Source organism: Akebia trifoliata, chromosome 10, assembly GCF_017979445.1.
Source record: "Akebia trifoliata isolate Shusen 1 chromosome 10, ASM1797944v1, whole genome shotgun sequence".
NCBI lineage: Eukaryota > Viridiplantae > Streptophyta > Magnoliopsida > Ranunculales > Lardizabalaceae > Akebia > Akebia trifoliata.
The window spans coordinates 22,470,959-22,485,933 of record NC_141384.1 but is presented as its reverse complement, the minus strand read 5'-3'; the positions used below and the strand labels follow the sequence as shown (position 1 = coordinate 22,485,933).

The 14,975-nt window shown below is 37.0% G+C and overlaps 1 protein-coding gene and 1 long non-coding RNA gene across 2 annotated transcripts; one reads left to right on the top strand and one right to left on the bottom strand.

Moving 5' to 3' along the window:
* Positions 1-394: 394 nt before the first annotated feature.
* Positions 395-7,131, bottom strand: LOC147393294 (uncharacterized). The gene is made up of 5 exons (XM_086455100.1): positions 5,703-7,131; positions 5,212-5,550; positions 863-1,778; positions 608-749; positions 395-496 (listed from the first exon to the last, which is right to left on the bottom strand). Exons 1-5 carry the CDS (start codon positions 7,129-7,131, stop codon positions 395-397), a joined length of 2,928 nt encoding a protein of 975 aa, XP_086311226.1.
* A 2,933-nt stretch (positions 7,132-10,064) lies between these two features.
* LOC147393293 (uncharacterized) lies at positions 10,065-14,119 on the top strand. Its single transcript, XR_015182347.1, has 2 exons — positions 10,065-10,934; positions 13,904-14,119. It is a non-coding gene; the product is annotated as an uncharacterized LOC147393293 (long non-coding RNA).
* Positions 14,120-14,975: the final 856 nt, after the last annotated feature.

The window sequence follows — 14,975 nt, the reverse complement described above, 5'->3', positions numbered from 1 at the left end:
ACACATCAACCACTTAAGGTTCCTGACCCCTCAGATTTTAAAATGAATGATCATTGAACTCTAAAGTTTCAATGAAGGGATTTCGATGCCTCTGTCCCATGGTACTCTCTCAATCATCCAATTTTACCACAAGGAACTACAAAACTTAGAACATATGCATTGCATCACATGTAGATCAGCCAAAATTCATAAGGTCGAGCTACCAAATCCCAAGAGAACTTTCCAAGCCAAATGTAACATGCAAAACATACAACATCCCTAGTTGTAGAGCCAAAGCTCTAGAAAATATCTCAAAGAGTGATTGTCATTTGTCAAGATCATTGTAACTATCACGGCCAATGATTGTTGTAGTTACAATTAATACATCAATCTCAAGAGGTGTGTGATTGAATAATCACTGCAATAAGCTCCAAGACACTACCATCATCGTCATGTTCTGAATTTGACACCATGCCAACCTATATTTGCTTGTGGAAAAATAGAACCACTTTGTTACCTACAAAGAGAAAGTAGTCAATAAAGAAAAAGGTAATAAGTTTTTTTTTTTTTGAAAGGTCAATAGGGTTAAGGCAGACCCAGACCAGCTACAACCTTAAGAAAGGAAAACCATTCGATCCTTATCAATGATAGAACCGAGGTTACAAGGGAGAACTTCATTATCTACATCAGAACATTCCATAGAGTCTTGGGAGGATGCAAGATAATCCGCCGCTTGGTTAGCTTCCCTGAAAACATGGTTGAAGGTGTACCTGTGGAAATTAAGAAGAAGCCTTCTAATTGAAAGGACTAAGTGTATAACACTCTATGGAGTACTCCATCGGTCGTTAAGAATATTGACAGCCATTAATGAGTCTGCTTGAACCCGAATGTTGAGGTAACCTTTTGCGATACACAACTTGAGCCCTTCAAGGATAGCTTGTATTTCATATAAATGATTGAGACTGAATTCACTCGACGTGCAATAGCAGCAATTACTATTCCTTCATGGTCTCGAATGATAGCTCCAAGACCACCTCGAGTATCTGAGAATGAGCCATTAGTGTTGAATGCCCATGTGCCAATGTCTAGCTTTGGCCAGGAACAGTAAAATCTCCTAGGCTGAGAGAAGGTCGCATTAAATTCCCAAGCTTGAAGGAAATGCCAATTGTAGTCTTTATCCTCGACCTCTTTCAAGGAATCTTCAAACTTTAACTGAATTTCTTCTTGAATCATAGAGACAATAGTGTTGTGGTTGTTAAATTTGTTATGAAATATCCTGTTGCACCTCTCGCTCCACAAGTGATAGATGAAGCCACAGAAAATAACCTTTTTGATATCTTGAATGGTTGATTTGCCCTTGAAGTTAGATGCGGCCCACATCACCTCTTCTTCCCAATTGCCCGAGGTACGATTGTGCATACATCTCTTAAGGATTTCAGTCCATAGTTGCCTAGAATAGGAACAGCCATTGAAAAAATGGTTCGTGTCTTCTTCATGGTTGCCACAGAGTTTGCAAGAAGTCTCAACTCTTAACCCCCAATCTTTAAGTTTTCTCGATGTTTTTAGCCTACCTTTAAGCGCAAGCCATGCTATGAAGCTGTGTCTTGGAATTCTAGATTTGCTCCATACAAGCCGGGCCCAGATAGATGAGTTAGAGTGAGTCATGTAGTTCTTAACAGCTGAACTAACCGAGAAGGTGCCATTGGACTTGCCTTTCCAAACTACTATGTCTTCTATGCCATGGTGGATGGGAACATCATTGAGATATTGAGCAATCTCTTGAAATGAAGCTTCTCTACCTACTAGGATTTTTCAACTGCCATATATAATGATTGCAGAGACCTTCGCATGTGGACCAATGATCGGTTGTAAATCTTGCTAAATAAATGCAGAGATTAAGATGTGAACTAAGACTTTGGGCAAGTCGAATTCGTTCCACAGGGACAGTTTGGATTCAAAAACTCATTCGGATAAACACACCAAAACAGAATTGGAAAACAGATTTTTCTTAAAAACAAAATTGATTTGTTTAAAAATAGCGAAGAGATTAACAACTAATTTGTAAATGAAATTGAAACTACAAATAGAGATTGAGGATATAAGCAAGAGGGTGTGGAGAGGTCAATTCAACCTTTGCAATTCATCCAAAATGCTGATTTGTTCTAATTATAACTCGATCCACGTAGCAAGTCATTGCTCGTGGATCGGAAGATAAATCGAGTTAAACATTGATGGTAACCAAAGAGTATTCATGAGAATTCCAACTTCAAACAAGTGTAACTGACTTATACTTCAATTCTTCACATAGCATGATTGTTCTTGAGCTTATCTAAGTAACAATCATCTAAGCTTGATTTGAATGTATAAGTTTGCTAGTCTTGTTCTAAGAGGAATTTCAGAATTAACACATAAAGTAGAAAGAAAGAATTTAAAACAACATAAGTAGGATGAAATTGCTCCGGCATTCTTGACCTCTCTATGGAGAGTCTAGCCGATCATCGCAAGATTCATATTGCAGAAATTAATAACAGAATGAAGAACATGGGTGAAGAAGATGATGATCAATCTAAAATCCTTATTTATAGCTCTCCAACAAATTACAAAGATAAAGAATTGAGCACTCTTGATGTTCTCACTACACTCAAGAGACCTCTCAATAGAAACTTATAGAGAATTAAAGAGAGGAAAAATCAAAAATTAGAGAAGAAGAGAGCAAAGAGAAGACCCCTTCTCTAAAATCAACCCTCAAATTTATAATGTTCGTATTCGGGCAATCGGGTTAACTTTTCGGATGATTCGCTTCAAACTACCCATTCAGTTACAACCACCGAAGCAATAGGAAGCTTCTGTGAAAATCTCGAAGACAAATTCCTCGAAATGACCGCGGCGCGGTCATGCCTAGCCGCGACGCGGTGACGTGGCGCCCAAATCTTTCGAGGTTTTTCTGGATGCTTCCTTTCGGCTCGTGTATTGTAACCGTAATTGTTTCGCGATTTGATAACTTCCACGTGCGCTACAATTAACACTAATTGGTGTGCTGTCGCATGCAACCAAAAATAAAATCTATACTCCTAAAAAAATAAATGTATTAGTGCGAGTAAGGATCGTTCCCACGGAGAGTATCTAGCCTAGTTTTTATGTTATGTGAATAAAAAGGGGGGTTTCAAGTATAACGAAACTAATTTTAAGAAGAATAACTAAGGAACAATTCAAATAAAAGAATTAAAATCAATCAAAAGAACAAACATTGGTCTAAGTCAACTTCCACCATAGGAATTTTACAACTGATCATCGATGCAAGTATATATCAATTCACAGTTTGAATATTCACCGTTGGAACTATTTTCCTATCTCTCCTTAGTCATAGTTAAATAGAAAAACAAGCGATCTAATTAACCCTAACTACTAAACAACCCAAAACAAGCGTTAAAAGTTTAATCTAGTAGTAGCCTTAAGAATTAGAGAGATCGATGAAACTAAATAATACAAGCACAAGCAGTTGTATTTAATTTAGTCGAGTATTCTTCCTCAGATCTAATAATTTCTGACGCAGCAAATCATTAAATCTCAGTTGATTCACAAATTAGAGGGATCAAACAATTACGGATTTGATATCTAATCTAACAGTAGATTGAAACGAATAATAAACTAGTAGGCCTCCTAGTAATTAAAAGAGCCAATAATGAAAATAGGCATAGAAGAACATCCAATACTCAAAGCATAAATTGAACAATAAAAATCAATTAGATCTCACAGTTTTTATTGATTCCCAGGCTTCCGTTTCCTTCGACCAATTAGAAAAGTTTAGCCACACAAAGTCATAATCAAAACTCCCAAAAGAAATTTTCCATTCGAGAAGAAGAGAAGAGAGAGATATTTTTCAAGTCTCTTTTCTTCTACTCGTTATTTTTCCTCCTTAGAAGCCTACAAAATCTCCTAAAAATATTCTGAAATAACAATATCCCAATCTAACTAATTAAGGAAAAATATTAAAAATAAAATAAAGTCCTAATATAACTAGGAAAGTAGTGTTTTCAATTGAAATTTTTGTGCACCAGATTTGGAAACTTTCTAAAATAAACCGTATCAACTCCGCGTCGAATTCGCGTCAAATTCGCGTCAACAGTGCAGGTGCAGCAACTTCAAGCCCGATTTTGACCTTGATATAGTCAATATCTCTCAAAACTCAAAACATGAAAGTTGTAGATATTTTTCTTAGAGTTCCATAACATTTTGAATCATCTCAATTGGAGTTCGGATGAGAGAGTTATGCCCAGATTACGAAGTGATGTTGAAACTGTCCAAAATTGCCTAATTAATTTCGTTTTGCACTTAACACCTCCATTTGCATCCTAAATCAAAATAAAAGAATAATGAGTACATTTAGGCACCAAATATGTATAAAGGACTAAATATTAAAGGGAAAAAATATGGTATTTTACATTCTCATCACTAATATATCATTAGCTCTATTAATTTGGATAAATGAAATAATTTTGCAATTATTTAAAGGAACTAACATTTATGCAATGGTAATCTTAGTGCAATTACGGTCTCAAAATCGAATAATTGGGACCTTATCAACCAACTCTGGAGTCGTTTTCAAAATCAGCCAAGTACTCGAGCTTTAATATGCCTAAGGGGTGCCAAGGGTCCTCCCAAAACTTAGTAGAATGGCCATTGCCTATGAGGTGAGAGATTAGAGGAGCAGTTTTGTCCCTAGCTTTGAAGATTTTCCTCCAACTCCAAGAAGCATCTCTTGGCATTTTTAAAGTCCAAAAGTTTTTTCCCTTAAGAAGGTGAGTTCTTACCCATCTGAGCCATAAGGAGTCCTTGTTGGCCGTTATCATCCATGCATACTTTGTGATGGCAGCATGGTTCCAATCCGCGATGATAATGATGCCTTACCCACCCTCGAAATATGGTTTGCAAATCTCTTTCCAACTGACTATGTTATTGGATTTCTGGTTGTCAGGCCCAGACCACAGGAACCGAGCACATATCCTTTCCAACTCCTTCACAGCCTTGGATGGAAGAATAAAGCAGTTGCACCAGTAAACTTTGATGTTGAGGAGCACCGATTTGACAAACTCTAACCTGCCAGCGTATGAGAGAAATCTTCCCTCCCAAGAAGAGATCCTCTTGGTCATTTGTTCCACAAGGGGTTGAAAATGCCTGAGGGAGAGCCTAGTGGAAAGCAATGGGAATCCCAAGATTTGACTGGAAGCATGCCTTTCCGAACTCCTAGGATGGTGGCAATCTCATCTTCCAAGCCTCTATCTCTGTCGACCAAAAAGATTGAGCTCTTGTCGTGGTTTACTGCCAAACCAGTGAGGTCCCTGAAATGATTTAACACATCAAGAATGGCCCAAGCACATTTACGGTTGGCTTTGGAGAAAATGAGAAGATCATCCACAAAACACAAATGGGTAATGTTTTGCTTATTACATCTCGAATGGTAATCCAACAGCTCTGCCTGAACTTTATCTTGGAACAATGGGTTGACAGCTTCCATGATGAGCACAAAGATGTACGGCGATAAAGGATCCCCTTGCCTAAGACCTCTTTTCCCTTCGAACCACCCAACAAATGAGCCATTGGAAGAGATTGTATAAGAAACAGTAGTCACACATTTGATGACCGGTTTAGCCCCACTAGTTTATGAGTGACCTTGCTTATCTTGAAGGTAAGGATTTTCAAAATAATTTTTTAAATAACATTACAGCAAGATATAGGTCTAAAATCAGAAAAACTCATAGGCATAACAACTTCAAGAATTAAGGATATGGAGGTGGCATTGGTCTCCCTCAACAAATTGCCACTACGGAAGAAGTACTTGACAGCTTCAATCAAATCTGTATTGATTATGTCCCATGTTTTATGGTAGAAGCATGCATTAAAGTCATCTGTCCCCTGAGCCTTGAAAGGGTCCATGCTAAATAAGGCATGATGAATTTTGCTGTCGTGCATGTCATCAGCAAGGAGGTTTTGGTCTGAACTATATAGATGGATTGGAAGGTTGAGTGTTGCCCAGCTGAAAAGATCTCTAGGAGGGGGTGGGGAGCCCATAAAATTCTTGAAGTGTCTAACAACTGCTTCTTCAAGCTCAGATGCATCGGTGATAGGATGCCCATTTTTGTCGAGAATTTTGGAAATCCTATTATGGGCCCTTCTTGCTTTTAGGGAGTGATGGAATAATGCATTGTTTCGGTCTCCCAATTTAAGCCAACTGACTCTAGATTTTTGCTGGAGTTCAGAGTCTACAATTCTCATGGAAGTTGCATAGGCCTTAGACAACTTCTTTTCTTCATGCGTAGCACCAGGGAAGAAAGGGTGGGAGTGCACGAATGTCTGAACAAGAGTCAACTTACTTTTGGTGTTCCTGAGCTCTTGTTCCCTAATCTGGTTTTTAACCATGTTCCAAGCTCGCAATTTGGCTTTAATAGCCTTAAACTTGAGGGTGAATCTGAGCAGTGGGTGTCCCACCACCCTAGTGTTCCATGCTTCCTTGACTACATCAATAAAGTCTTCGTCTTGAGCCCAATGATTGAAGAACCTAAAAGGCTTCTTCCCTCTTTTTGGTGGCTTGGCTGTAGAAACAATGCATGGGCTGTGGTCTAATAGCCCACTAGGTAAGAACATGGCCTCAGATTCATTAAACTCATTTATCCATTCTACATTAACGAGGGTTCTATCGAGCTTGGCCCAAATCCTTCCAAAATCTTGGTTGTTATTCCAAGTGAATTTAGCCCCGAAAGCCTTAATATCTTCCATGTTGCTGTTGTCCAAGCATTTTGTGAATTCTTCAGTTGCTGTCAAGTTAACCTTTCTACCCCCCAGCTTCTTAGTTTGGCTCTTTACACAGTTGAAGTCACCAGTGAGAACCCAAGGCATTTTCATGATTCTGGCAGAAGCAGCAATATCCTCCTGTAGGCTTCTTCTTTTGACCCTTTTATTATCTCCATAGATGACTGATAGAAAGAAAGCTTTACAATCCTTAGAGTTGACAATAACATGAATTCTTTGATCTAATTTGTTGACAAGGAGGATGTTAACTACAGAGGGGTCCCAGCATAACCAGATTCTACCATTGATGGCTTTGTCGTAGTTATCTATCCTCCTCCAAAAAGGACAGATTTTCTTCATGATCATATCTGCATTGTGGCTTCTGACTTTAGTCTTTATAAGCCCAATAATGGCTAGCTTGTTGTTACTAATGAGGTCTCCGACCTCTCTGTGTTTAGTAGGGTCATTGAAGCCCCTAACATTCCAAGAGGCTAAGTTCATTGAGAACTGGTCTCATTTGCCCCCTCCTCTCTCGAGGTGTTCCAATCTGTGCATTGGCACCATTCAGCTCTTTTTGTCTGGCCTCAAGGCCTGTTTTAAGGCTAGATCTTGGTAATCCCTTGTGTTCTTCCTTCTCTTCCCTTGCATTTGGAGTGAAAGCTGCTTTTGATGCACTAGCATCTCCTAGAGTTGAGTTTGAGTCAGCCAAAACTTGGAATCTGTTAGTTGTAGGGTTGCCTTTGTTCTTCTTGTTCCTTTTCCTAGGTGGGCCAAAACTCCCTCCACTACCAATTGTGTTCCCCCCAGGGGATGAGGAGTTGGTTGTGTAGCCTATAATAATGGCTGCTTCTACTGTCTTAGGATCAGGAACTATGGAACATCCACCATTCTCTGCTCCTGAGGCCCATTCTTCGTCTTCTGAAACCTCCCCTTCTTCCTTTTGGTTGTCAACTTTATGCTAGTTGTCTTCTTGTTGCCTCACTAACTCATTGGTGTTCCCTGCCTTGTGATAAGGCTTAGCCTTGTTGTGAGTAACTTTGGACCATCCTTCATCAGTAGTAGCATGTCTACCTGTATCTACTGCCTTGGCATTCCCTATTGCAGCATTCTCACATGGTGAATCCTTTTGAGTTGTTAGGTACTTGGATTTTCCCCCATTGGGGCATTTAAAATCTGAGTGTCCAAAGGTTCGACAATTTCTACATTTGGGTGGATACCAATCATATTCTACTTTGACATCAGTTTTCACCTCATTGTAATCCTCACCTTGAGGATTCTAGGAAGATCTGAATCAGCTCTGACTTCAACACATACCCTGGCAAAGGATAACCTGATGCCTTCTTCTGTGGCTTTGTCCATGTGCAAGGGTTTGCCAACTCCACTGGTGACATAGCCTAGGCCTCTTGAGGTCCAGAGGTGCTTCGGGAGATTGTAGAGCTTGATCCACAGAGGTATGGTAGCCTCTTCTCTCTTCCCAATTCCACAAGGGGATCCCATTTCTTTACAACCATGAGTTTCCCTCCAACAAACCAAGGGCCTTTGTCTAAGACCTCATGCATCTCTTCCTCCTCTCCAAACCTGAAGTAGAAGAGTCTGTTGTCATCAGAACAAACCTCTAGAGCTCTTTTGACTTTCCAAAGTGCAGTTACTGCATTCTTAACCAGAAGGTAATGTATTTTCACATTGAAGAAGTGCCCTATAATGCATTTATCCCACTTCACCAGACCTTGTTCCAGAAGGGTATCTTGGATATGCTTTTTGTTGATGCTGTAAAGTTAAAGAGCTTAGCCCAAGGCTTGGGAACTCCCCCTCCTCTGGCTGCATTACCAACATTGGGTCCTACCAAGTTGACTAGCCCATTCTTGTTTCTGTCTTTCGAAGTGCCACTGATCGAATCCTTGGGTGGTCCCCTATTGTCCAAGCTCTTGGAATCCTTATTAAAAGGTCCCATACCTTTGCCTGGTGGAGAATCTTGGGTTTGGGTGTCTTTCCTTTTCTTGTTCTCCGTGGATGGCCTAGTTTTGTTTGTCTTAGTAACGTTGACACCAACGAATTCATTACAGACAGCTCCATCTGCCCCAAGTTGTGGCTCACCACCTCCCATTAGATCTATATTCTCAGCCTCATCCGCCCAAGACTGCTTGGGATCAGTCATGGAGGATCCACCGTTTGAAGCCTGAACGTGTTTGCTTCGTCTGCAATTCTCTCCAGGTGGTAAATGGGGTCGTACTCTCTTTCTATTTTGTGTTAAGATACTATCGAACATTAATGATATATTTTCAAGAGAAATACATCATGGTACCATTAGCATTGTGGCTAACAATATGTTCACCTTATCATCTATAACATAAAATAAAATAAGACCATCCAAATTTATATCTCACTTTTTCTTTCTCTCCAAAAGTGGAGAGAAGAGGAGAGAAACCATTGTAAAATATTTTATAATTTCAACTCTGCCCCTAAATCTTTTTAAGATATTTCAAAATTTCAAAGTTGTCCTACGTTCTTTCCTGTCAATCCAAACATGGTGGAAAGAAATTGAATTTCTCTTCTCTTCTCTTAATGAATTTCTCTTCTCAACAGTCAAATTTTTTCAAAATGGGATTTTTTTTTTTTGAATGATTTCTATGATTATGAGATCATCCTCACAAAAAATCAGTCAATTCTGAAACTTTTAACCCTATGTTTACGAATGTAAGAATCCTGGACCATCCATTTTTTGCAAAAAACTTTTGATGAGATTAGAAGTTTTGGAATGAGCTGATTTTGTGTGAGAATGATCTCCTCATCATATAGATCATCTTCACCAAAAATTAGCTTATTCCAAAACTTCTAACCTATGTAGGACAAAATGCATTGGCAAGACGTTGGCCAATATATATATATATATATATATATATATATATATATGACTATATATTACCCCACCAGAAGTAAGTCCTGGCCCCACCCCTAAATCCAATTAATATATATATAAATCCAACTAGATTATTTGTTTCACAACGCCATGATAGATACTTTATTTTTCCTTATAAGTCGTATGTCTAACACTTGCTTTATATTTAGTGATAGCTTTCGTGAGAACCCAATTAATATATAAGATTAAATAACTCTTGCTTTTTCATTAGAAAAAAAAAAAAAAGTCAAATAGCTCAGTCAAAGAATATAAATCACCTCAATATAATATGGAGTGGAATGTTTGTATTATTGTTTTACTGTAGTTCCCTATATTAATCTTTCCATAGTAAAGAGGCTATGTTAAAATAAGAAAAAAACAACTAACAAACAAATCCGGCATGTAAGGTGGTGTTTGTTTCCGCTTCAAAACGCGGATTTCAGTGCATTTGCGCTGAAAATATGCGGTTAGGTCCGAAATCACCGTTTGTTACGAAACTGCGTTACGTATTTGCATTACAAATTTGCGTTTTTAAACACAAATTTGAAAAGCTCCTCAAACTAGCTTTTTTTCTTTGCATTTGCGGGAGACGCAATCACCGAAAAACGGTTCGAATGGAAAGACGGATATGCCCCCGTCATTTTCTTCTTCTCTTCTTCTCCTCTGTCAACCGAACACATAGCTCTCTCTCTTTCTCTCTCTCTCTCTCTTTCTCTCGCACAGTCGCACAGATCTCTCTCTTTCTCGCACAAATCTCTCTCGCATACATCTCTCTCTCACACACAGATCTCTCTCTCGCACATTTTCGTCTTCTCTAGCACAGATCTCTTTCTCTGTTCTTCTCTTTGCTATCGACAAAACCTCGAACAGATCGGTCTCTCACTCGCACAGATCTCAGAACAAGCTTCTCAACACAGCTCCTAATCTTCTTCTCGACAGCACCTCACATCAACTTGTTCTTGATGTTTAACTTGGATTCGATTTTTCTTCATTTTGGTTTGAATATTAATGAAAAATCATAAATTTTTGGGGGTTTTATTTATTTTGTTAAATCTGTTTTCCTGTTGATTTTTTGTCTCTGAGTTTTGTTTACATCGATCTATATATATAACTCATTTGCATTTAGATGATTCGAATGGTGGTGAATTAGGAAAGAAAAAGTAAATTAGGATTTTTCATAACTAATATGATCTATTGTTTCTGTCATTGTTGTTAGATGGCGAAGAAGTCTCGTGTCAAGCGCCTTCAGAAGGAATATAGAGCACTCTGCAAGGTATCTAACTGTATTTTATTCATTTTTAGCTCTTAGTATTATTAGTATTTAGTGAAATCTATCTGTTAACTTCCCTATCCTTATCATTCATAAATGTTGCTACTTGTTTTTGTGCAAAAACATTGGTTTGTCTATTTTATCATAATTCATAAATCAAGGAGATACTTAGTTATGTTCCACTTAATAACAGTCTCAGAGGATAGCCAAATTTCTGACTGTAGTTTTGGTCAAATTATAATTGGAAGCTTTTTATTTTGTTTTATCTTCTCATGTTGTATATGCATAATGAGTTTATTTCACTTTTGAACCATTATTTATTCTAGACATGCATTTAGTCATGTCTGTTCAGAAGCCTTGCTACATTTTTTCCCATTTTATGGGCAGATTATTGCATAGACTATTATGTTATGTTCTATTTAAATCTTTATTATTCCAACATCGTATACAATTTAATGTTTGTGTAGTTATTATCTTTCGGTTTTGTCATGCTGGACGCATTGGTGTATTAGGTTGACAGGTTGTTATATCAAATTCTTCTATAAATATCCCGGTATTGATGTATGTGCTTGATATGGCCATTTTTTCATAATTTCCCTTGATAAATGGGGACTGTTATGAAACTTTCCTTCTGGTCTTCTGCTTAATACCCCTGAATTTCTCATGTTGTGTTGTCAATGAGCAACCAATGTATTTTGTTGAATTTAGATTAAGCTTGAATCTATTTCCAGTGTATTCATATAAATTTCATCTGTGACGCTGACAACCATACGTATAGCTGAATCCTGTAAACTATTAAAGATTAATGAGTAGGAAATAATAACTTTGCATTTGTTATTTTTGGTTGACTGCTTCAGTTTTCCGTGGTGACAGACTTCATCGAGTTCTTCATTTAAACCAACTTCACCTTGCTAATAATAAGTACAAAGTTGTTAAGTGCTCGAGAAAGTATTTCTTAATTGAACTCCTTTACATGTTAAAAAAAACCTTTACCCATAAAAAAATATTGAAAAAAATTTAGAGTGAGTATGAGGGAAGTTCTCATATGTTGTATGCAAAAGTATAGTGGTACATGGTTGAGACTGTTTTGTGGTAGATTTGGTTAGACTGCCAACTGCAACACCCCATTTGCCCCATTCTCACAATCTTCTTTGGATGATATGTCAAAGGAAAAAAAGACCAGTCCGTATTTTGTGTTGATCACTAGAGATTGATTTGTGGTTGCGGGAAAGGAATACCAGGACTAGGAACATCATAATAGAGTGAATATATTGGACTGGCTATGCAAGAGTTGTTGCTCTATTGTGACTTGTGAGTTTTTCTTGTTAAAACTGGCCTGTAAAATGGGGATAGTTTGGAAGATTCATAGAGACAATTTTGCAATGAAGAAAATTAAATCCATGAACCATGATTTATTAGACTTGGGTTACCTAGATCCTTCTAATACCCTTAGATTATTTATGTCAACGTGATACGGTATGCGTCTAGGATCCATGGAAAACATAGCTGAGCTGTGTGTGGATCTATTTGCAAAAATATCTTTTAAAAGTTTAAAGAAATAAAGGTAACCAAAGCATTATAACAATTAACATGTTGCCCCTATAGCATTGTGATACTGTCATAATAAAAGAATCACCATTTACAAGAACAAAAATTACTATATAAATCTTTTCAAATTATTATATAATTTTTTAATATAAATCTATTATATTTAGTGTAATTACATATTTATAAGGGTATTCCGATAATTTTTTATGTATTTTGGGTGCATTATCAACATTGCGTATTATGCAGGTATTTTGTTTATCAGGAAAATTTCATACGTCCATTTTTAAGAGGAGATGATGTCGAAATTTCTATAGAATTATAAATTTTTCTATAATTTTTTTTAGAATTATAAATATTTTAATATTAATACAATTTTTTTTTAATATTTTATATAATTTTATTATATTTATATATATTTAATGTAATTATATATTTATAGGGGTATTCTGGTAATTTTCGATGCATTTTGGGTGTTCTTTCAACCTCAAGGGTATTTTGGTCATTTTACCATAATACAGCAGATTCTAGAAGCTGTATCAAACAATAATTACCAGATTCTGGTCAACAGCACAGCACTTTTACAAAGCTCTATCAAACAAACTTTTCAGTGTTTCAGCTTCTGACAGCAGATTCTGACAGCAAATTCTAACAACAAATTCAGGCAGCTGAATCAAACGGGACCTAAGAACATAAGCATTACACGTAGATCAACCAAACTTCATGAGGTCAAGTTACCAGATCCAAAGGAAACTCTCCAAGCCAAACGTAACATGCAAAACACATAACATCCCCGACCGTAGAGCCAAAGTTCTATAAAATATCTCAAGATTATAATACCTACATCTCGAGCAGTAATTGTTATCATCAAAATTAATACACCAATCTCAAGACGTGCGTGATTAAAAAATCACCACAATAAGTTCTAGAATAATGGTGAATGCACGCGGTCTTGGTGCGCGATTGGGTATGTGGCTGACGTGGCAAGGGCACAGAACCGCACATCTTTCCCCAATGTATCCCAATGAAAACGATCTATTATTTTGTGCCCTTGCCACGTCAATCGCGTACCCAACCTCATACCAAAACCGCGTGCATTCATCACAACTCTAAGTTTTAAGATACTACCAACCCATTTTTTCTTTTGTGGAAAAATCGAGGAAGTGGATTCTCTATAGCAACCTTGTAACACACATTCAAAGGATGAGAGAAAGGTATTTAAAAATAATAATAATAACATCTCAGCCTCTTATGACCATGACTTAGATCTGATTAAACAAAAAAAAAATCAAAAAACATGTTTTTTTTTTTTATTGAGATCCAAGTCTTTAAAAGTGAACAGCTAATGATCTCCCCAGATTTTAAGTGGTGAGATTTAATTTTATCACTAATGTGGTGCTCTTCCAACCATTTAATGTGTGCTACAGATTGCTACAGGAACGTGTGCTACAGAGAATCCATTTCGAAAAACAGAATGCCTTTGGTACCTATAAAGAGAAAGTGGTCAATAAAGAAAAAGGTAATGAGTAATAAGTGTTATGATCCCTTTCTAGTTTGTGGTATGTGATTGGTGGAGTTGATATTGTCCAATATTAATGATATAGTCTCAAGAGATATACATGATCATCCTCATGCATAAAATATATCAAGTCTCTCCAAATTTATATCTCACTTTTTTTTCTTTTTTCCGGTGGTAGGCTTGTTTTTAATGAGATAAGCAACTCAAGTTTGGCGAGTATCAAACTTAAGTCTATGGTATCATCACCCTATGAATTTACCAACTAAGCTAGTTGACAAGTGACGCTTGCTTCATTTCTCACATAGTTGATGGATTGGTTCAACATATCTTTAGTTGTTGTTAGGGCAGGCAACAAATCGGTTTGATACTGGATTAGTATTATATCATTATCAATCCAGAATTTTTACTTGATGAATTGAATCCGTTCCAATCCGATCGGATTGGATCAATGTATCAGTGAACCAAATCCGATCCAACACCAACACCTTATTTAATTAAAAAAAAATGGGTTTGGGAAAAACCTAGGTTTGGATTCCTCCTGTTGTTCCACAACATTGATTTTAAAGGCAAATCTATACTCTATATGCTGCAGATCTTAGATTTCGAACCAGCCCTACAATATTCGGGCTCCGGGCTGGGCCAATGGTTATGAACAGGCTTTATGGGTGGGCCTATGAACGACCTTATGAATGGGCTTATGATTTAAATAAATACTTATTTAAAAAGGGGATGGAAAAATATTATTAAAAAGTTTTAGTGGTTAAGTTAATTTAAAAATACATATTATACTCGAACATAGAGAAATTTTAAGGAAACAATAAGAAAGGAGATGAATGATTCATACTTATACTCAAACATGAAAAGTGTTCTACTCCAAACATCTATTCTTATATCTAATGTTCTCAAAATGATTGATGAAAGATATGGACGCAATTGAAGATCATATTCAGCCTTATTGTCGTAAAACAATAAAGTAGGTT